The following is a 23,728-nucleotide window of genomic DNA, read 5'->3' as shown; positions in this document are numbered from 1 at the left end:
CAGGAGATCTTTCCATGACACAAAATCTAGAATCATAAAAGAAGGAATTGCTAAATGCACCATTTAAAAATTTAAAACTTCTGCATGCCAAAAAAAAAAAAAAAAAAAAAGACAAAAAGACAAAAACCTAGTGATCAAAAGCATAGGTCAAAAGGCTACTTGGGGAAAAAAAAAACAACTTGCAATTTATATCTCTAAAAAAAAAAAAAAAAACTCTTTCATGTATGAAAAGCTCCTACAAACTAAGAAAAAGATCAACCAGCCAATAAAAAAAACAAAGCACAAAAAAGGAATATAAATGGTTCCTGGGTCAGAAGGGCAGTGCTATTGAGGGGAGGGATTAGAGCAGGGCAGGTGAGGTGCCTAAGGCTCAGAATTTAAAGAGGCCCTGAGAATTCCATTTCATTAGGCACCTCCTTAAATTCTGCATCCAAGCCACCTCACTCATCGTACTCCAGACCCCTAAATGGTTCTTAAACATACGAAAAGATGCTCAACCTCATTCAAAGTAAGAGAAATGCAAATGAAAACGACCCAAGATACAATTTTACACTTATCAGATTGGCAAAAATCCAATGTTGGACCACACACCACCCACAGATATCACTGTTGGGAATGGGAGTTGTTTGAACCACTCTGGAGAGCAATTTGCCACCCACCAAGCATTTAAATCACAAAGACATATGGACTCTTGTCTCACTTCTAAAGAACTGATCTTACAGATACTTGCAAACAAGTAAAATGACCCCCAAACAGTGTATTTATTGCTCATCCGCTTGTTAGTAAGACTGGATGTATCCTACATGCGCATCATCATAGTTAGACAGACCATGGTTAACTCATACGGCGCAGGGCTATGTAAAGGCAAGAAGGATGTCCTTTAGATATGGAAATGGAAAGCTTGCCAAGGGATGTGAAATAAGGAAGTCCAGAACTATGTGTGTGATAAGCTACTGCATGTGTCCAAAAGAAGGAAAAAATAATAAATCATGGCCTTATACATGCATATATATACATCTGCCTTAAAAAAGAAATGATCAAACAATGATTATTTCCTCTCGGGCCACGGGGAGCTGAACGGATAGAGGACAGGGGATCATACTTTTTGAGGTCAGAGTCATGCAAATTGATTTATCTTTAAAAAAATATGAAATACAGGGCGCCTGGGTGGCGCAGTTGGTTAAGTGGCTGCCTTCGGATCCGGTCATGATTCTAGGGTCTCTGCTAGCAGAGAGCCTGCTTCTCCCTCTCCCTCTGCCTGCCGCTCTGCCTACTTGTGCTCTCGATCTCTTTGACAAATAAATAAATAAAATCTTTTTTTAAAATGTGAAATACAAAAATGGTATCTATGATTGGTTTAGGGGTGATGATGGGGGTACATGGGGGTAGAGGTAGGTATCTGTCCCAGGGGACCCTGCGGAAGTTTCCTCTGATTTCTCAGTTACAAGTGTCAGTCACCACCCCTGCCTATTAAGATAGAATGCTTCTTTAAGGTCCCTTGGAAGGATGTTGCCCATTCCTTCAGAAAGCTAGGGGGAAGGCACCCTAAATTTCTCTCTCTGGTATAGGAGGACCACCAGGAAGGGTAGGTTGAAGCTCTGGACACAATACCCCAATTTACCTGGGCAGCCCCCTCTTTTAACTGCTTTCATATTGGAGATCCTGACTGACCCCAAAACTTGCTCTTAATATCATCCAGTTTCCAGGAGAGTCTTTCTGGGCTCTTAGAATGACTCCATGGAGGCCTTTCTATTGCTAAAGCCAGCATGGGTTCAGGAAGATGTGTGGGCACCTTGGAGGAACCAAGTCTGGCACCATCAAGGGGAGACTAGATTAACCCAAGGGCAGGGAGCAGAGAGAAGGCACAAAGGGGTCATCTCCATATCCATCGGCTCTGGAGCAGTGCTCAGGTACTGGGTCCTGGGCTGGAGACTTAGCTTGAATTTTCTCCCATCCCTGGGGACCTACAGGGTCAGTAGCACCTCGACCCCTGCCCTCCCCTACAGTCCATCTGAGGTATGCCTCCTCACCAGTTCACCAGCCCGGCTCCCCCATTAATTTCATGATGCTTGTCAAAATTCAGAATTCTTTTGCCTCTTAAACAACCTTTTCTCTCTATTACTTTTTCCATTGGATTTTAAGCTCAATGTCGTAGGACCGTGTTCATCTTTTCCACTTCATCCCCCACACCTACAACACTGTCCAGCAGTGAGCAGTTAAGACTATTTGTTGAATTAAAGAATGATCCTATAATACTGCTTGGGCTGTTAATACTTAATTCATAAATATGCATTAATTAAGAAATCTAACCAGAGTTTTTACGTTAGTAGTGGTCCCAGTGATTGGAAGTGAGTAAAATGATAGATAACGGGAAAGAGGTACATATAAAAAAGGCAGATGTCATCAGCTTTATTTTAGGTATCGGTTTAAATGTCAAGAGGGTCTGAGAACAGGGCCTGGGATCTAACATTCCAATGTCTTTTTAATCCTATTCTTGATTATTTGCAGGAAAGGAAGTACACAGTCAGTTTCTAATTTGTTGTTTTACTCATTCTTTCATACATTTTTAAGAATATTTACCAAATAATCTTCACACATTCATTAAGCATCGAGGATACAGACACACACCACACTCATTCTCTCTCCTACAGGAGTTCAAACACGTAAACACGTGTCAAATATTAACATAATATGATAAGGAGTTTAATAGTCACAAGCAGACAGTCCTTTTAGAACACAGTTTGCTGGGGGTGGGGATACGAGAGGGAGTCCACAGAGTGTCACCTACGCTCAGAATTCAAGCAAAGGGAGAGCCCTGCACCCTATTTCAAGGCCAAATCATGCAGGTGCCTGTCAAAGGGGAGAACATTATACCCAATATGGTTATTCTCTTGGTTTGACTCAAATGGCCACAGAACTCTATGCAAAATCCACAAAATAAAGCCAGTAACCAAAAGGGGAGAAAAAGGAAGCAACGTAGGGCAAACAGGCAGACGAGTGAGCAGGGTCCACCCACGTGTCTCGGGCAAGCGCAGCGGTGGGTTTACCCAGGAGGATGACGGGAACTCGGGCGGACACCAGCCCGCACACTCCCACAGGCGCGCACACCCATGACGTCATCCTTCCCCGCCAGGGCCGCCTGCCGGTGCGCACCTTATCTCTGAACATTTGGAAGCAGTTACCTTGCTTTAATTTACTGAATCAATCTGGAAGTGTCTGTGGACGTGTCCAGATTGAAGGCAAGCTGGGAAAGGAGGTGCGAAGGCCCCCGCTGAGTGCGGACCGACGGGGCGCCGCAGGCATAGCCCCACGGGAAGGTCAAGACCGACCTGGGATGAGAGGCAGAAGTTCAAGGGCAGAAGGGCCTCTTCTCCCCCCACTGAAGGCCCCACCGGAATATGCACTCTCACACTTGGTATGTTCCTCCTGCCTCAGCTCTGAAGGGACTGAAGAAATTCAGAGTGAGCGAAATAGAGCAAGACGGGGGATTAAGAGCTTGCAGATGCCAAGAATTTTCCCCGACCTCTGAGGCCTGGGGTTCTGGGGATGTGGCCAAGGGGGCTTCGTGTCCCTGTTTTATCTGCACCCGATTGCCCATCCCAGCCAAAAATGAGAAAGCTCCGTGCTGCTCTCAAGACTAACTTCATTTGCTGAAATACAACAGCCTGAGTCACCAAGGCTTCAGTTCAGCTATTTACACATTTATTTTAAGCACCTTTTCCATTGCGGGCATTCTGCTAAAACAAAGTGCCTGGAAAAGCTCCCAGCTCGCTGGGTGGTAGGTGGGGGCAGCGGGGACAAACAGTCCCGAGCAGCGGGACCACACAGCGCTCCAGGGAGTCAGCTGGTCGCTCTTGAGCAGAGCCCAGCAAGTGGACCAAGGATGGACACAGAGCAGCACTTGAGGCTGAGGGAACAGCGTGTACATTCTCGTGGATGCAGAGAACCCTGCAGGCCTGCTGGCTCAGAGACAGCAGGGACAGCAGGGAGGGAGCCCAGGGAGGCCAGGCAGGAGACAGATGTTGAAGTGTCTGGACTTTATTCCCCAGGGAAGGGGGAGTCACAGGTACGGTTTAAGCAAAGGAGAGACATGTCCTAATACACGTTTGGAAAGGCGGCCTGTTTTGGAAAGAGACGGTGAGGACTATAAACTCCGAAGAGGAGAGAGACCTAAATAAAGCACATGGGTTTCTTCCCGTCACCTATAAACTGTTCTTTCTATTCCGATGAACAGTTCAGCCTAAAAAACCAATGTTAATAGTCAACCTCTGTGTAGCCCTTTGCGTGTCTGGATAACGATATCATTTCATAGGTAAAGCACAGAGCACGGTGTCTGGAACACGGTTTTCTCAGAAAAGACTCCCTGCTGGCCACATCAGCTCTGACATCTTGCTTCTCTGAGGTTTCCCATCCGTCCGTTTTTTATTGCAAGGCATTTCCTCAAGGCCTGTTCGTTTCCCACCAAAGACTCTTCGTTGGGGGAAGAAAGCAAGTCTTGGGGGTGGTTCTCACTCTCAGGATCATTCAAGTCTAGAAGTCTGAGGCTTCTGTGAGGCTGGTCTCCAGGCAGTTGAGAGTTTTTCTCTTTCCCATCCTTTACCCAAGTGACCCCGCTCTTTCAAATGCCTGCTATCCCACCGAAGAGAAACTTTCATCTAGGTTTATTAAGTGGTAAGCAAAAGTAATACCTGTGTCCTCAAACTATTATAATTCAGTTATTCAGACAGAGCTGAGATCAAGCAAAAAAAAAAAGTCACAGCAGAGTTAATGTGATGCTCAATGATAGACATTATTCCTCTGCTCTCTGTTAATGAGATATAAACGGTATTTCATTCCCAAAATGACAATAATGATTGGGCAGGGCTAGAAGTATCTCAGAATTTCTCTGAACGCAGGCCAGACATTCCTAGTTGATGTTTACAGGGAAGGGGTCGAGTTGAGGAAGGGAGGGTCTCTGAGGGCTCCAGATACATTCTCTTGCTTGAGGAAAATGCAGTCCTTTCCCCTCAAAGCCTATCTATATGCAGTCCTGAGATTCAAGACAACTTTTGGGACCCTTCAGTCCCTGCCAAGAAAAGAAAGTCTAACCCAGCACTGAAGGACGGAAGAGGGACCCCCATTTTCTCTGGCCTCAGCCTCTCACCAAGCCAGTCCTAGGATGTCTGCATTCTTCCTGCCCCTCTTCCAACTCTAGGATCTAAAGCACAGAAGAGTTCCAGCAACAGGGTAAACACAAGCTGCCCACAGGTTGCTCTGCTAGCCCAGGAACAGTGCATTCCAGTTTGCAGGGGGTGGGCTTGGTACCTTTCTTTGGCTTGGTGTCAAGGGGGACGACCCCCTTCTCTCTTAGCTCCTCTCTTGCAGGTTTAGCTCTAATTCTTATTGGATGCTCGTCGCTTTTCACTAACTTGTTGTAGACCTGGGTTTGCATTTCAACTGTACGTGGCCAGGAGAGGCTTTCTGGAGCCATTTCAGATGTCCATGAGTGACAGCTCGCTCAGCCACAAGTCAGCAAGGTAGCAACATCAATTCAAATTCTGGGCTTCCAATCAAATATTCAGAAAAGGACACTGTACCCTTTGAAAGTCGCAAAGTAAACAGAACTCGGGCCTGGAAAGCAAATGTACTTGTGATGATTCTAAACTCAAGTTCAAAAGAGGACAGGATCGTCAGTGATTCCAACAACTTCAGGGAGGGAAATTTCAGGAAAGTGCACAGAGAACAAGTACATAGTAATATCAAAGCGGCCCTTGTAACGTCAAATTCCTATTAATCTACTCACATCCTGGGCAATGTTTGTCCCAATCTTTTAGCAATTACCATCTGCAAACTGTGCCACCCTATAGTCTGAATGGTTTTCGACAGTCAGTAAGAACCTGTAGCCACGTGCATATAAGTCTTTGTTTTTCTTTTGTATCATCAGGTCACAGACACTTAATGCAACACTAGGAAAACACACTCCTTCAGTGGAAAGAGCCCAGGTTTCACCTTCCTTCCAAGTCATGACACCACTCTACATGTACATTTCTGAGTCTTGGTTAACTGTATTTTCATCAAAGTGTCCTTTAGAACTTTGCTACTTGAGGACCCGCGGCATCAGCATAACTTGGGAGCTCACTGGGAAGCAGACTCTCAGGACCTTCCCCAGACCCAGCAAATTAGCATCTGCAATCCCCCGGCATTTCACCCTACAGTGTTCTCACGAAAGACAATGTGAGTCTCACCAACCTGTAATCTAACAACAAACAAATGAACAAAGAAGATGCTTTTGCATAGGAAATTCAAAGAGGACAGGACATATGTGGACATAAACAATGTATTCATACTAAGAAATGCCAGTATGCTTACTAAATGACAGACCAGGAGGTAGACACTGCCCTTCTCCTGTGTTAGAGGCACAGAGCGATTTTGTAACCTGCATGAGATCCCACAGTCAATCACACAGTGGAAGAGGCAGAATTTGAATCCAGGCGGTCTGACTTCTGAGGGCATGTTTTTAACCATTACACCCCATCCCTTCCTGGCGCTGTGCACCTGTATTCAGGAAATGAAATAGCTCTGATTCAGGGCCTGGAACAAAAAGCTAGGTTGCTATAAGGCCCACCATTTCAGGCTCAGTCACATTTAGAAACAGAGACCACATCAGCTGGAGATCAAAACCTCTAACAGAACCCTCTTAGGTATGATTTGAGGTCAGCGAGGCATGGAGAGGACATCTGGAACTCCATGATTCTCCTGATGGGGTGGAAAATGAGGCCGGACAGGTCTGACCCCCTACTGTACTTCCCATCAGGCTCCCCTGGCTCTTCCATGCCATCCCCCACCTCTGCTGGGGTTTTGCTCTTCCAAAGACCCCTCCCACCCACCAGATAGCCAATGATAGGGGCTCCTTTCTTCACTTATATTGAAAATCTGCAAACATTTGTTCTGCTCAAATAAGTCATTTTGCACCTTATTTGAAACCTCCTCTTTAAAAAAAAAAGTCTGGTAGGGGAAGACTGTGCTGATAAAACCACACGTCAGTAGCTCTTCCACTAAACAAGAAGATGGATAGGAGGGATAACAGGAAATTTCAGATGTGATAACCGAAGAGTTCATCCTTTATGAAAATCAAGCCTACCAGCTACAGGGTGTTAATTAAGATGGGGTTTTAGTCTGGGCCCCAAAGAGTCATGTACCTACTGGGGTCTTAGCTCCACTCATACATTTACAGGTGCAAGAAGGGTGGCAGTCCAGGCCCAATTAACGCGGTCATGGAATCTGCGCCATCTCCTCGAAGGTGCCTATTGCTAACCACACGGTTCTTTTTGGCACAGGTAAGCACCCCACAAGGATGCTCTTAAGCCCCAAGTGTTTGCAGAGTGGGGGACAGGGAGTTCCTGGAACAGACTTCGTAAGTCCGAAGAGGCCGGAAAAACTCTGCCTGTTTAAGGTACAAATCTGCTCTAAAAGGCACTAAACCCCTTTCATTTAGAAGCCTGCCCCATCAGCTGTGAGGCAAGATTAAATACACATTGCCCTGAAAATGCCACCTTCGCCCTTGTGATGCCAGCAGTTTCTTCACAGATCCAGCCCTGCCTCCTTCATAATCTCCACTCCAGAGGTAAGGAAGGACGGCGGAGTCCCCTTTGATGCACGTGATGGAAACATAAATCACTTAATACTTGAAATGCCAGACTGAACCTTGGAAGACGTCCTGAGATCAAAATCACAGAGATGACAGAGCCGCCCTAGGTTAGCCCACTTGTCCCAGAGCTCGTGGTTCAGTGCGCCGCGGGCTGTGGGGTGGGAACAGGCCACGGCCTGGCGACACGCGATGGAGTTGGCAGTTCCAGATTGAGTTCCGGGAGAACATGCTACAGACATCCAGTCCTGGGCACTTACCTTGCACTGCCCAGACACGCAGATGGCCGTGCCATTCTGGTCACAGGGGGTACCATCAATGACCTTCTCAGCTTGGCGGACGTAGAAGCGGTAGCCCATTGCCTGGCAGTTCAACTCACACTTCCGGTTGCCCTTTACTACCAAAAAAAAAAAAAAAAAGAAAGAAAGAAAGAAAGAAAAGTACCTTTTTGCTTCCGGTATTCCTTACTGAGATAAAATTCACATAACATAAAAGTAACCATTTTAACCAAAGTGTACAATTCAGTGGTTTTTAGTATATTCCCAATGTTGTGCAACCACCACCACTAACTAATTCCAGAACATTTCTGTCACCCAAAAAAGAACCCCTGGACCTGTTTGCAGTCACTGCCCCCCTCCCTCCCCACCCCCCGACTTTGGCAACCACCAGTCTATTTTCTTTCTCTCGATTTGCCTATTCTGGGCGTTTCATAATCACTCACTTTTCTTTTTTTAAGATTTTGTTTATTTATTTGAGAGAGAGAGCAGGAGGAGGGGAGGGGCAGAGGGAGAGGGAGGGGCAAAGGGAGGGGGAGAAGCAGGCTCCCTGCTGAGTAGGGATCCTGACCTGGGACTTGACCCCGGGTCTCTGGGATCATGACTTGAGCGGAAGGCAGATGCTTCACTGACTGAGCCACACAGGCGCCCCATAATCACACACTATTTTAAACTGTGCTGGAGTTACCACATCTCCCCACATTTGATGATTGAGGGAAGGGACTGGGTCTTGATCTACTGGCCTATAGTAGAGATTCGAAGGGATTCTTAAGGAATCTCACAATGCAAATAATGGACTCTACTTTTAGAAATCCTCCCATGCTTTAACACAGTCTTAATTATATCTCACTTCCCAGAGATCACAGTGTGCACACAATTTTTTTAAATTTTTTTTTAAATTTAATTTTTAATTGAACATCTATGCTGTTCTAACACTTTTATACTCTGTTACACAGTTTCCTGTAATAATTCTTTCATTCTTAGATACTTAAGTGGTCTCCCCATCACCTCAGGTGGAAGACTCCCCACTGAGTAAGAAGCCTGAAGCAAGGCTAGATCCCAGGACCCTGGGATCATGACCTGAGCCAAAGGCAGTCGCCTCGCTGACCGAGCCACCCAGGCGCCCCAGCCATTTTTTTTTCTTTTGCCTTTCTGTCCTCTCCCCTGACCAGATATATTCCCCTACAGAGTCTTTCACACAAAGCCTGGCACACAGTCAGTACTTAATAAATGCTAAATTAATTACTGCTACAACCAGTACATTCAGAGCAATTTAGCTGCCTCCAAAATAAGAATGAGAAAATTTATCAGGCAAGATATATTTCCAAAACAGACCCCAAGCCAAGTACACACTGATTTTTTTTTTTTTAACTGTTTTTGGAGACAAGATGAATGCTATGTTCAGCCATTAGACAGCATGTTCCAGGGTCATGCCTTTGTCTGAAAATCTGATTACTGGATTGGATAACACTGACTTTTTCCTACACAACACAATACATCATATTTTCCCCAGAGTGGCTGCCTGTTATAGCAATGAACTTCACTCCAAAGCCACTCAAAACGGCTAACAGGAAATAACATGGAGCCTCTGGGATCACAAGGTTTAGGGAACACTGAATCTTCTATGTACTCCGAAGTCTATCTTAGAAGTCAGGAGACAGGGTTTCATACTCTGGCAGCCCAAAAGATAAAAAAAGGTGATCCTGACAAAATCAAAGAATACCAAGGACGGAAGCACCTTTAGGAGTTACCTAAAACCAAGCCATTTTTACGTAGATTAAGAACACAACATCGCAGCAGGCCTAAGAAAGGCGGTGACAAGGAAGGGGTAAACTAGTTTCCAAAGCTTGCTTTCTCAGGTCATCTATCTACCCCAACCCGGCTTCCTCTTTCCCAGCTCTCACTTTCTGAGGTGACAGCAGGACTGATCCAAGGGCATTGTCTTTTAAGTAATAAAAGTGTCTGAAAGGCAGCCTCACACGGGGGTAAGGGTTTGGAGTTCTCACTTCTCTTGGCTTCCTCCCAACTAACCTCTATCTAGCCTTTGGGATACTATCTTTCACAGCCACAATTTTATTTCTCAATATTCGCGACCGTATAGCAGAAGAACTTTCCGAGAACAAAAAACAAAACAAAACAAAAAACATGTCTGAGTGTGAGACGATGATGGCCAAGTCTCTGACCAGCTGTCCGAAAACAGCCTTGAGTCTGGCCTTGAGGCTGGGCTCCTCCTACCTGTGGTCCAAACCAGCCACTAGGTCTGAGCCTCTGCCTATGTGGCTTAGACAGCGTCCCTGCCTTCTCAGACTCGCAAGAAGGAAAAAGGGGGCTCTAGCAAAGAAATAAAGCCTCCGGACAAGGGACTGCCTAACACAACTGCCTGGAATCCTGATCCCTTAGCAGTATTCAACCTGGTGCCTCTCATGAAAGCGCGTAAGGACCGACTTCTCTCGGCCCTGCATACACTCCCCAGCCACTTTAAAATTCCACAGAAAAATATATTTGCAGGGCCTCGAATTAAGGTTTTCCATAGATAATAACTTCGTTCCTTTTTTCCCCCATGAATACAACTAAAATTCTCAGGCCAAGAGCTTCTTCTCTAAGCAGATTTTGCCATGGTTTTTTCAGTGCAGACAGAGGAGGAAAATTAGAAGAGTGTCCACGTGCGGGGAGCAATGGGTCGCAAGCAATGTGGGCACCTCCTTCTCTCCCAGATTCTCTTATTGCTTTCCCTTTCTGCTCTCATCTGCTTCCCAAATGTCCTCCCCACCCCCAAAGGGAACACCTTTCTATTCCACACACTGAGCGGGTGACTTGCAGCATGTCCCAGGACCGGAAGCATAGCACCACCTGGGAACTTGTTGAAAATGCAATTTCTGGGGCCTCACCTCCAACTCTTTCAGCAGAACCTGTGGCAAGCTATTTAAACAAGCCTTCAGGGCCCTTCTGGGGCAGTCAAGTTTGGGAGCCACCGCTTGAAGGAAAATCAATCAGTGAGAAGGCCTGGAAGTTGCTGACTATTCTTATTTTGAATCCAAGATGTTCAAATTCTACACCTAAATTTCTAAGGTAATATAAGCACTATCTGTAGCTACATTTAGAATATTGCCAGGTATCTGGATTCTTGATGGCAAAAATGCCCTCTTACTATTAAAAAAAAAAAAAATGCTGATTACACAAGAAAATTCAAGTGACTTAGAATAAAGCAGCTAACAGCAAAAGCTATCCTCAAATACAGGTTAAATATTTAAATTACTCACTGAACTGTGTTGCCTCAGAAAACCCACTGATCTAAAAACATTTTTTTTGGGGCGCCTGGGTGGCTCAGTGGATTAAGCCGCTGCCTTCGGCTCAGGTCATGATCCCAGGTCCTGGGTTCAAGCCCCACATCGGGCTTTCTGCTCAGCAGGGAGCCTGCTTCCTCCTCTCTCTCTGCCTGCCTCTCTGCCTGCTTGTGATCTCTGTCTGTCAAATAAATAAATAAAATCTTTAAAAAAAAAAAATTTAAAAAAAAAATAAAAAATAAAAACATTTTTTTTAAATTTCATTATTTTTTAAAGATTTTATTTATTTATTTGACAGAGAGAGAGAGACATAGCAAGAGAGGGAACACATGCAGGGGGAGGGGGAGAGGGAGAAGCAGGCTTCCTTTTGAGCAGAGAGCCCAATTTGGGGCTTGATCCCAGGATCCTGGGATCATGATCTGGGCCGAAGGCAGACACTCAATAATTGAGCCATCCAGACACCCCTAAAAACATTTGTTTAAAAATGATTTTATTTGTTTATTTGAGAAAGAGAGAGAAACGAGTGGGGGAGGGGCAAAGGGAGAGGGAGAAGCAGACTCCCCACTGAGTAGGGGCAGGGCTGAGCCATGCGGGGCTCAATCCCAGGACCCCGAGATCATGATCTGAGCTGAAGGCAGACGTTTAACCAACAGAGCCACCCAGGCGCCCCAAGAGTAAAGACATTTTTTAAGTGATAAAGGACAAAAAAAAAAAAAAAAAAAAAAACAGAGAAGAAGTTTACAGTTACAAAATTTTGGAAGGTAGGAAGCAAAAGGACCTCTGGAAATAACAAAGCAGACCCAAGAAAACTGAGCATAAGCAGGAGGGGAAGCCACAAAACCGCCTAGAACGTTGCATCTCCAAGAGACAACTTTGTAAGTAGGGCAGAAAGCAGGCCTAAAAACAGAAAAATCAACTTTAAGGGTGGTTAAGAAGTAGTCAGAGATTCCACTTTCCAGAATGGTTAGCTCAAAGCCTTTGAAAATCAACTCCTTCATAAAAGCAATGAGAATACTGTCAAATGATAGCTGGAATGGCTATACTAATATCATGCCAAATAGACTTTAAGATAAAACTTGTTACTAGAGGGCGCCTGGGTGGCTCAGTGGGTTAGCCGCTGCCTTCGGCTCAGGTCATGATCTCAGGGTCCTGGGATCGAGCCCCGCATCAGGCTCTCTGCTCAGCAGGGAGCCTGCTTCCCTTCCTCTCTCTCTGCCTGCCTCTCTGCCTACTTGTGATCTCTGTCTGTCAAATAAATAATAAAATCTTTAAAAAAAAAAACTTGTTACTAGAGACAAATAATAGCATTTTATGATGACAAAAGAATCAATCCATTAGGAAGACAACAACAGAGCCCCCCAAACACATGAAGCCAAAACTGAAAGAACTAAAAAAAGAAATAGGCAATTCAACAATCATAATAGTTTGAAATATTGATGCCACACTTTCGATAATGAACAAAACAACTAGACAGAAGATCAGCAAGGACTCAGAAGACCTGAATAGCATTGTACACCAACTAGACCTAATAGCTGTCTATAGAGCTTTCCACCCAACAACAGCAAAATACTCATTCTTCTCAAGTATACATGAAACATTCTCCAGCAGGGACCAAATGTGAGGTCACAAAACAATCTTAATACATTTACAAGGACTGAAATCACACAGAGTATGTTCACTCACCACAATGGAATGAAATCAGGATTTGAAAGAAGAAAGAAATTTGGGGACTTCAAAAATATGTGGAAATTAACATACTTCTAAATAACTGATCAAGCAAAAAACACAAAAGGAAAATAAGAAAAAACTTTGAAGTAAATAAAAATAAAAATACAACACATCAAAACATGGGATGCAGCTGTAGCAGTGCTTAGAGGAAAAATTATAGCTGTAACCACCTATGTTAAAAAAGATCTCAAATCAATAACCTAATCTAATTATATAAAGAATGGAGACAATAGAGAAAATCAATGAAACCCAGAGTTGTTTTTTTGAAAAGATAAACAAAACAGACAAACTTTTGGATAGACTGACCAAGAATGAAAGAGAGAAGACATATAACACTAAAATCAGGAATGAAGAGGGAACATTACTACTGATTTTACAGAAAAGAAAAGGACTTCTAACCAGGGAAATTAGGGGTGAAAAAAAAAAGAAAAAGAAAAAAGAAAAAGCATCCAGATTGAAAGGGAATAAGTAAAACAATCTGTATTCACAGATGACCTGATTGTATATATAGAAAAATTTTCAAATGCACCAAAAAACTATTTGAACTAATAAAAAGTTCATTGAGGTTACAGGATATAAGATCAACATGCAAAAGTCAACTGTATTTCTATACATTATCAATAAACAATGTGAATATGAAATAAGATGATAATTCCATTTACAATAGCATCAAAAGGAATGAATATTTAGAAATAAATTTAACACAAGAAGTTTAAGACTTATATGTTGAAAACTACAAAATACTTTTGAAAGAAATTAAGAAAGACCTAAATAAATGGAAGGACATCCCATGTTCATGAATCAAAAGACTTAGTATTATTAAGATGGCAATCCTCCCCAAACTGATCTACAGATTCAACACAATATCAATCAATATACCAGTTGTCTTTTTTACAGAAATTAACAAGCTGCTCCTAAAACTGATACGGAAATGCAAGAAACCAAAAGCCAGGGGTGCCTGGGTGGCTCAGTAAGTTAAGCAGCTGCCTTCAGTGCAGGTCATGATCCCAGGGTCCTGGAATCGAACTCCCCATCAGGCTCCTTGCTCAGCCTTTCCCTCTGCCTACCATTCCCCCTGCTTGTGCTCTCTCATTCTCTCTGTCAAATAAATAAATAAATAATCTTTAAATTAAAAAAAAAAAAAAAAGGAAACCAATAGCTAAAATAACTTTAGAAAAAGTTGGAGGACTCATACTTCCTGATTTTGAAACTTACTGCAAAAGTACAGCAATGAAGACAGTTTGCTAGCATAAGGCCTGGCATATAGAGTGACCAAACAGAATTGAGACTATAGGAATGAACCTTTATATATATGGCAATTGACTTTGACAAGAGTGCCAAGACAATTCAATGGGAGAAGAACAGTCTTTGCAATAAATAGTTTTGGGACAACTTTGCATATCTACATGCAAAAGAATAAAGCTGGACCCCTACCCCACACCATACCTAAAAATTAACTCAAGAGGGAACATCAACCTAAACATAAGAGCTAAAACTAAAAAAATCTTAGAAGAAACATAGGCATAAGTCTTTATGATAGTGGATTCATCAATGGTTTCTTAGATAATATGATTATCAAAAGCACAAGTAAAAAAAGACAAAAAAATAGATAAATTGGGCTTCATCATAGAACTTCACTGAGAAAATAAAATGAAAACCCAAGGAATGGAACAAAATTTTTGCAAATCATATATCAGATAAGGCACTTGTACCTAGAATCTATAAAGAACTTTTGTAACCTAATAATGAAAAAAAAAAAAAATGGGCAAAGAATTTGAACAGACATCTCTCCAAGGGAGAGACATAAATGGCTAATAAGTACATGAAAAAATGCTCAATATCATTTGTTATTAAGGAAATATAGTCAAAACCATGATGAGAGAGCACTTCATACATATTAGGACAGCCTAAATTAAAAAGACAATAAGAGGAGATGTAGAGAAGTCAGGACCTTTGTACAATGCTGACAGGACTGTCAAATGAAGAGTTTATTTGGGATACATTTGGCTGTTGCTCAGGATGTTAAGCACAGTATTACCACATGACCCAGCAATTACACTTCCAGGTATATACCTATGAGAAATGAACACATACTTGAAAAATCTTGTCCATGAATATTCATAACAGCATTATTCACAATAGCTAGGAAGTGAAAACAATCTAAATCTCCCTCAACTGATGAATGAAAAAACAAAATGTGGTTTATCAAGGCACCTGGGTGTCTCAGTTATTAAGCATCTGCCTTCAGCTCAGGTCATGATCCCAGGGTTCTGGGATCAAGTCCCGCATTGGGCTCGCTTCTCCCTCTGCCTCTCTCTCTCATGAATAAATAAATAAAATCTTTTTCAAAATGTGGTATATCATACATGGAATATTACTCAACAGAAAGGAAAGAAGTATTGATACGTATTATGACATGGATGAGTCTTGAAAATGTTGTCCTAATTGAAAAAAGCCAGTCACAAAAAGTTGCCTATTGTCTAATTACAATTATCCGAAATATTCAGAACAGGCAAATCTATAAAGGTAGAAAGTAGATTAGCGGTTCCCAGAGGAGAGAATGTAAAGTAAATGTTAATGGGTATGGACTTTCTTCTTGGGGTCCATAATGAAATAATTTAGTGGTAATAGTTGGACAATCTTCTGAATACACTATTAAACATTAAACTGCAGTATTTAAACTGGTGAGTTTTATGGTATATGAATTTTATCTCAATAAAACTGTTATAAAAAATAAAAAAGAAGCAGGTAGCTTCCTAGATCTCCAAGAAATCATCAAATAAATCATTCAGGAAAACTTCTTTTTCCAGATTGAAGGAATCCACCAAATGCTCAGGGCAATGGTGTTAGCGGTAAGATTTGAGTTTACCTTACTTATAATTAGTACGTTACCCTGACTGTTTCATGGTTACAAATGGAGGATGTGAGACTCCTGAGGCAGAGATAAAGGACTTTATTGCTCTTGGAAGAGCCAGCAGCATGAGCATCAGCATATTTTTATCAATTCCCCTTGTCCCCAAGTCTCACAGAGGCAGTGCCCAAGGGCTCAGATGGATATTGCATACACGGCTGAGGGATGCTTTGCTTGAAGGACCTGCATTTAGGGAGAAGCAATAAGAAGCCCTGTTCTTTGTCCTGGGTGGAGATGTATCTCATCCTTCAAGGTGGTTCACTGCAAACAGGATCTTGAGAAATGACCTGGTTTTGGGGTGGGCAAGGCCTTGCATTCTTGGCATACTCCACAAGATCTGTAGGAGCATAAGAAGTGTCTCCCAATGAAGGCAGGATAATGAATAACACCAAGGCACATGGCTGTGAAATTTTAAGACACTTGGGACAAAGAAAACAGAGACTACCAAAGATGAAACAAACAAATAAAATGATATTGGATTTCTCAACAACTTTGAAAGTGAGAAGATAATTGAGCGATAGCTTGTGACTTTTGAATGAAAGTCATTTCTAGAGTTTTCTATCAAGAACTAGAATTCTATATCTAGTCAAGTTACCAACCTCTGAGAAAAAATAAAGGCATTTTCAGAAATCCAATTCTTGCACAATTTCCCTCTCATGCACACTTCCTAGAGAATATATTCTACCATAATGAAAGACCAGACTAATAAAAAAGTAGAAGTTGTCGGATCCAGGAAATAGAAGATCTAACCCAAGAGAGAAGCAAGAGGGAATGCACAGGACTAGAATGGAAGGGGATCCTGACAAGACATATTTGCCCTAGGCTAGAATTGGAGCAGGTCAGAAGGGTCAAGGAGGGGTCAGTTAAGTGTCTGACTCTTGATCTCAGCTCGGGTCTTGATCTCAGGACTGGTTATTTAGGCCCTGTGTTAGGCTCCATACTACTTAAAAAAAAAGAGGGGGGTGGTCAAGGAGAAGGTGAAATGGATAAAATGTACTATCAATTTTAAGATACTGGTATTTTACAATATTGAGATATCAAGTAATTGATAGAAGACTTACACAATTTAGAAGGGGTTGCGTTGGTGTGAAGTACACAGAAAAGCAGACAAACTAAAAGGAAAAAGGTATTTATTAACAACAAAGAAAATAAGGATTGTGGGAAGAGAAAAGTCATCACAGCACCTCGAATGGATGCTACAGCCTGAAGCCCAGATTATCCGGTACCAGCACCACCCGATCCAGAAGTTCCCCCCTGGAGCTGGGAGTGCCGCCAGCTGGTAGCTCAAAGCTGTGTCTTTTGGGAACTTGCCCTCAGCCTAAGGGAGCTCCTTTACACAAGGTTAAGCCTCCTCCTAATGGAGAGCCCAGTGACTAGTCCATGTAGTTGCACAAAGACTGAGTGGGTCTCAATTTGGGGGAACTCTGCAAGCGAGCCCAGCTCAGAGCTGTCCCACTCTGCATCTCAGGTCCCCACAGGTATTGTCCCAGGATGATTCGCCGGTAAACAGGGGATACAAATCACTGCCTCAGGCTCAGCATCCTGGAGACCTGCACTAAGCTAGTCCACCATACGGCTCAGCTACGAAGAGCCCCCACCCAGACACACTGTGAGCAGTGGTTCCTGATCTAACCAAAACAAAAACATAATTACATTGAGAGACTGTGGGGATGGGAAGTGTGCACGTGTTGATAATGATGAAAGTGGGCTCCAACCTCATCTTCAACAGAACACACCTGAAACTGAAAAATCCAGAAGTAACAACACAAGCAGCATTTATAGATATGAAGGTACAGCGGAAGAACAGCTAAAATAGTTGGGGGGTAAGAAATAGTGGCAGCGGGGCAAAGTTTGTGGAACTGTTTCTATAAAACAGATGACCACATTATTTGGATTAAATGATAAAAGTTAATTTTGGGGCACCTGGGTGGCTCAGTGAGTTAAGCCTCTGCCTTCAACTCAGGTCATGATCTCGGGCTCCTGGGATGGAGCCCCACATCGGGCTCTCTGCTCAGCGGGGAGCCTGCTCCCCCACCCCTCTCTGCCTGCTTGTGATCTCTCTGACAAATAAATAAATGAAATCTTAAAAAAAAAAAAAAAGGAATGGCAAAAACTCAGGTTCAACAATTCACGTTCCCAGAAACCGAATCCTTCAGCACAGTTTGTGTCAATGGTAGGCTCCCTCCCATCTCTGTTCAAAATTAACATGAAAGTGTCAAATTCACCGCGGTCTTTCCCGGAGCTCTGCGGAAGCAGGACAGCAAAACAAAATGCTGCTCTCTAGGAAAGCAAATCGTTGCAGGAGCACGGAGACTCCAGACCTCAGCTAGCTTTGCTGCTTCCTAGGTTTGCATGAGCCAGGAAGCAAGAGTGGCAGGGAGGGGCGCCTGGGTGGCTCAGTGGGTTGAGCCGCTGCCTTCGGCTCAGGTCATGATCTCAGGGTCCTGGGATCGAGTCCCGAGTCGGGCTCTCTGCTCAGCAGGAAGCCTGCTTCCCTCTCTCTCTCTCTCTCTCTCTGCCTGCCTCTCCGTCTACTTGTGATCTCTCTCTGTCAAATAAATAAATAAAATCTTTAAAAAAAAAAAAAAGAGTGGCAGGGAACACAACTCACACCTTTCCCATAACCGCACATTTCTCCCATCCTCATGTAAGCAGGGAGAAAATGTCAGGTAAGCAAAGCGGAGAGATCCTATGCAGAAATACACAAGGCTATTCTTGGAGAATGGGCAACATCTATGCTTAGTTTCGGCTCCATTCAAACTTCATAAGTTCACTCCAAGTTTAGCACCGAAACCTTCATTTCCCAGGCTCAAGCCCCCCCCCTCCTTTTTTTGGTGGAATATATGATATCCCTGTTCAAGAAAAGCAGCTTTGTAAACGCAGCTCGTAAAACTCGGACGTGGCAGGGTGCTTACCCAACACATGCCGATGAGTGAAGTGTAAATGAATTAGAAACACGTGGTGCGATGCCTTACGTGTGTGGGCAGGGTTGACATAAAGGAAAAGGGGCTGGCTCAAAACTGGAGCCAGGAGGGCAGAGTCTGCAGCACTTGGCCATCCGGGGGCGATGGCCAAGCCAGGCTTGACCTCCACCTGCATCATCGAGGCAGTACTCCTCCTGTTGATAACAAAAGATCTGCCTGCCCTTGGACTCCACATTCTGGACTAGACACGGATGATTACTCTTTAAACTGCCCTCCCCCCAGACTGCATTTTCCAGGACAAAGTTATGGAAAATAAGATGAGGAGCATGACTCTAAGAGCCTAGACTTTTCTCTGGAATTAGAAAACTGTTCTGAAAAAAAATCAGAAGAGAAGAGGGACGAGACTGTCTAATTCCTAGCTTTTCCTGTTCTAAAAAAGGAAATTGTTTTGGGGCGCATTCTGTTAATAAAACTCCAATGCAAAAACATGCAGCTCATCAACTGCTAACATCCCTAACCTTCAATCCCACACTTGGGACTTCTGTGTAATTGAAACTTGAGAAGTTCACATGCAGTGCCCCACTCAATCTTATTTCACCGACCGCTTTAGCAGACTTGGCAATCTAGATTATTTACAATGAACAGAAACGTCTTTTGGAAATGCTGAAAAATTACTGGCTCCATGTTCCGCAGGAGGTAAATTCCTCTTAGCATGATCACTCGCCCTTGAACGTAGTTCTGGTCTGCAACGCTCCAAGGCACTGGTTCTCTGATGCTAGTGTGTTCAGAGTCGCCCGGAGGTCTTGCCAAAGCACAGACGGATGGACCGACTGCCTGCCTGCAATTTCTGATTTATTCGGTCTCGGCTGGAGGCCCCAGAATCTGCATTTCTGAAGGTTCCCAGGCGACGTCACCACTGCTGGCCCAGGAACTGCACTTTGAGAACCGCTGCTCTACCAGAAGCTATTGAACCAGGATGGAGAAAGGAGACCTGGCCATAGCCACACCACTCACTACCTGGCCCCCTCAGGAGGAACTGCCAAAGCCGCCATCCAAAATTATGCATGGTCAGCTGAATAAAAGGTCACAGTTCTAGGCCTGCAAGCCAGGCAGTGGAAACTGCAACCCTTGGGAGGAAGTTCCCTTCAGGGCGGTCAGGTACAGCCCACGCTGGGCAGAAGGCGAAGCGGTAATAGGAGCTTCTCTTTCCTTAGCATCTGCATTTGGATCTGGCTGCCTAACCTCTTCCCATCTTTCATAATATTTCGATGTCTGCTGTTTATTGAGCACCTACTGTATGCCAGACCCTTCATGGATATTAACCCAGCTAATCCTCACCTACGGAGGATGAGGACACTGAGGGGCAGGCAGGCTTAGTGACCAGCTCCCAAGGCCAAGGCGGTAGTTGGTAGAGCTCAGCATTGAACCCAGGGTTGTGGTGTTCCCCCTCCCACGCTGTGCTGGAGCCCAAATCTAGTCCAGACAGAGCTTCCCACTGCTGTCCTGCCAATGGGAAACAGCTGGGACACCAGTCACCCCAAAGTCACCTACTGGAAGCCAAGTTACCTACCTAGCTAGCACTATCCAGCTTGCATCTCTTGGGTCCCTGAGGACTTTGGGTCTTCCCCAGGACAGCCAGGACAGCCTCACTCCAGCAGCTCCAGAAAGTGGATTTCTAAGGCTGAGCTCCTACTCTGCCCAGTTCTGCACCATACTCCTATCGGTCCCGTGGCATTTGTGCCGCACTGGGCAGCTGTGTCCCGTTCCTGGGTCCGTGTGCTGGCTGTCAACCTCTCCTTCTATCCCCACCATAATACTGTGATAGAATCTGAAATATATTTGGTTTTTGACCTCAGTTCCTGGCAAAGAGCTTCTAAAACCCTTGTGATTTCCTGGGAGATGAAGTGTGGGGGTCTTTTGTTATTCACAGTAAGACCCTTTCAAGCATACCTGAGCTTATGCTAATGACTGACTTGTTGGTAGGCCCTAGATAACTTCAGAATGGGGGCTGTTCATCAGAAAGACCAAAGCATGACTACAGGGGAGGGGGAGAGGCTGGAAACTGGGTTGATCCCCAATAGCCAATGATTTAATCATTCTTGCCTATGTCATGGGACCTTCACACACAAAAAAACACAAACAAAAACTCTAAATGACAGGGTTCAGAAAGCTTCTGGATTGGCAAACACACGCAGGTGCTGGGAGGGTGGCATTGCCCATAGAAGGCATGGAAACTCCATATCTGGAGTTCCAGCTGGCTGTTCTCGAGTTCTATCTTTTATCACGAACTGGTAACTGGAAGTAAACTTTTCCTGAGTTCCAGGAGCCATTCTAGCAAATGTATCAAACCCGAGGAGGGGGTCCTGGGAACCTTCTACTTGGAGCCAACTTGGGCAGAAGATAATTCGGTGACCCACTACTTGTAAATGGTTTCTGAATTGGGGAGCGGGGGCAGGCTTGCGGGACAGCCTCTGACCTATAAGGTCTATGCTAACTCTGGGTAATTAGTGGCAGAGCTGAATTAAATCACAAGACATCTGGTTGGTGTCCGCAGAGGCCTGGAGAATTGCTTGGTGTGGGAAACTCACACATTTGGCTTCAGAAGTGTTGGGAGTAGAAACAGAGCTTGGTGCCTGCCTGCTCCCCACGGCTACTAGCTTCCAGGGAGGAGGGTCAAACCATCTGCTGGCAGACCCCAGGTTCCCTTCTCGGTTGATAAGCACTGATGTGCCCTTCTAGGGCACAGCCCAATTTTCTTCAGAACAGGACACATTTCTGTCAGTGCAGCAAGCATTCAAGAAATCTCTTTTACTCCCTCTATCGCTCTGTCACCAGCCTGTGTCATTCATTCATGCTGGATTTTTCTCTACCCATTCACTGCTTCTGCCAAACCCCAGTCCAGGTCCTCATTAGCCTGTGCCAGAAAAGGGTTACCAGAGTCTCCTGGCTGGTTTCCCTGATTCCAGCTCCCTACCTTCTCCTCATTTACCCAGCTTAAGCTATATTACCAAAAACTTCCTTCTTCAGGAAAGAGGGAGGTGTCCCTCTTAAGGACCTGTCATGGCCCTACACGCCTTTCCCATGAATCCTAAATGCCTACCCTCCCCACTCTACCCTTTCCCCAAATGCCCCATGCCCCTCCCACCACATGGCTTGGTACATGCCATTTCCCTTGGTTGGTTACCGCATGTTCTATTCTCTGCTTAAGCAAATTCTACTTGACCTTCCAGATGTGGCTCAGTCAGTCCATCTGCTCCTGGAAGCTTCCCCCCGCCTTGACAAGGACCATACTTGTCCCACTGATCTAGTCATCTTTAAATAGAATGTCCCACCTAGAAAGAACCTGTCAGTTAATCCTCTCAGTTTACACAGCAGAAAACTGAAGCTCAGAAAAGTGAACACACTTGCCTAGAGTCATGCTGTTGATCAATGACTTGACCCTACTTAAAATGCAGAAGAGCTTCCTGAACTAATAATAATAATACCTAACATGGCTAGTTAGGTAGTAGTCACAGTAAGCCACGCCCTGTGTGAGACATCGCATGGGCATTAGTCCATCTTATCCTCACAACTCAGGCACAATAGATATTGTTAATTATCCCATTTGACAGATGAGGAACCTGAGGCTGAGAAAGGTTTAAGGAACTTGCTAAAACCCCCACCACTAGAAAGTGGTGAAGCCAGCAGGGTTCCAATCCAGGTTTGACCCAGAAGTAGAACCCTTACTCTCACTGCCTGTTGAGGCTTTACTTCTTTCACCTGAGTACAAATTATGTCCCTAAATAGAAACTTACTTCCTTGAGGTAAAGGACGGTACTTCACAGGGTACCACATGTGGAGCGATGTTCATTCATTCACCAAAACACACCTACTGTATGCCAGGCACTGTGCCAGGGTCTAGGTATCAGCGAGTTGATAAGACAGAGTCTTTGCCAACACGGGCAATCAGCGCCCATTCATTTTATGAATTCACTCACTAAATATTTACTGCGTGTCTACCTTATTCCAGGTACTACAGTAAGTGTCGAAGAAATGACAAGAAAAAGAGACCAAGTCTTTGACCTAGTGCAAGACCAAGTCCGGTCCCAGCTTCACAGGAAAGGCAGCCACTCACTGGCTATTCACACGAACAAACATGAAACCATAACGAAGAAGGACAGTTGACCACGTGAAGGGGCAGAGAGGAGAGAAGAGGATTCAAGGCAGAGGTCAGCGAAGGCCATACCCAAGAGGCAGGAACATGGCCCATTCAAGGGATGAGAGACACCTCAGTGGCTGAGGTAGACTGTGAGGGGAGACGATGTGAGGGGATGAGGTGAGGAGAGATGATGTGAGGTGAGGCCGCAGAGAGAGACCCAAGCCACACTAGACCACCATTCTCACAGAAAGAAGGAACACACTTGTCTGAGTTCTGTGAAGCAGCATGGCCTACACAGCTTGGACGCTTCCAGAGAGCAGAACATAGAACGGCAGTAGCTTCCTGTTTGGAGCAAGTTGCTGGACACGGAGCCTCCTGGGAATGGGATCGGCTGACATGGTCCGAGTGACCGACCTCTTTCTGAAAGGTTTCCTTTTTCCCTCATGTCACAGTCAATCTACGGCTGGAAAAAGGGACTGAAAACAAACCCCGTTGTGGAAAAAAACGCCATGCTGTTCAAAACTTTTCAAGCTGTGGGACACGTACTGTTACATCTTAACATGTTACATTTCATAAAAAATAAACGTTGGAAGGAGGTTCTGTCAGCAGAAAGCCAGTTTGGCCAACTGTCAGGAAAGCAGGCTGACAGCTGCAGGAGACGCGGGAGGTCATAACCGGTTTCGTAGAGCTTGGGAGAGCACAGCTCTCTGTTAGTGGATATGGACATATTAATATATGGAACGTATACAGATCCTCCAGAAAAATGAGGTGGTTGGGGTTTTTCTTGTCAGGAACTAAGGATGTTGAGAGCTGTGAGCAGGAACTCATGGCAGAGAACTCTGGA

At 44.4% G+C, this 23,728-nt stretch overlaps 1 protein-coding gene across 1 annotated transcript in view; it reads right to left on the bottom strand.

Annotated features, from left to right (window-relative positions):
* The window catches only part of THSD4 (thrombospondin type 1 domain containing 4), a 582,110-nt gene that overhangs the window by 306,378 nt on the left and 252,004 nt on the right, over positions 1 to 23,728 (bottom strand). Inside the window, exon 7 of the mRNA XM_047736180.1 lies at positions 7,885 to 8,021. Within this exon, the coding sequence (XP_047592136.1) occupies positions 7,885 to 8,021 (137 nt within the window). The remainder of the gene's footprint in view (positions 1 to 7,884; positions 8,022 to 23,728) is intronic.

Source organism: Lutra lutra, chromosome 7, assembly GCF_902655055.1.
Source record: "Lutra lutra chromosome 7, mLutLut1.2, whole genome shotgun sequence".
NCBI classification, from domain to species: domain Eukaryota; kingdom Metazoa; phylum Chordata; class Mammalia; order Carnivora; family Mustelidae; genus Lutra; species Lutra lutra.
This window is presented reverse-complemented; position numbering and strand designations above follow the sequence as displayed.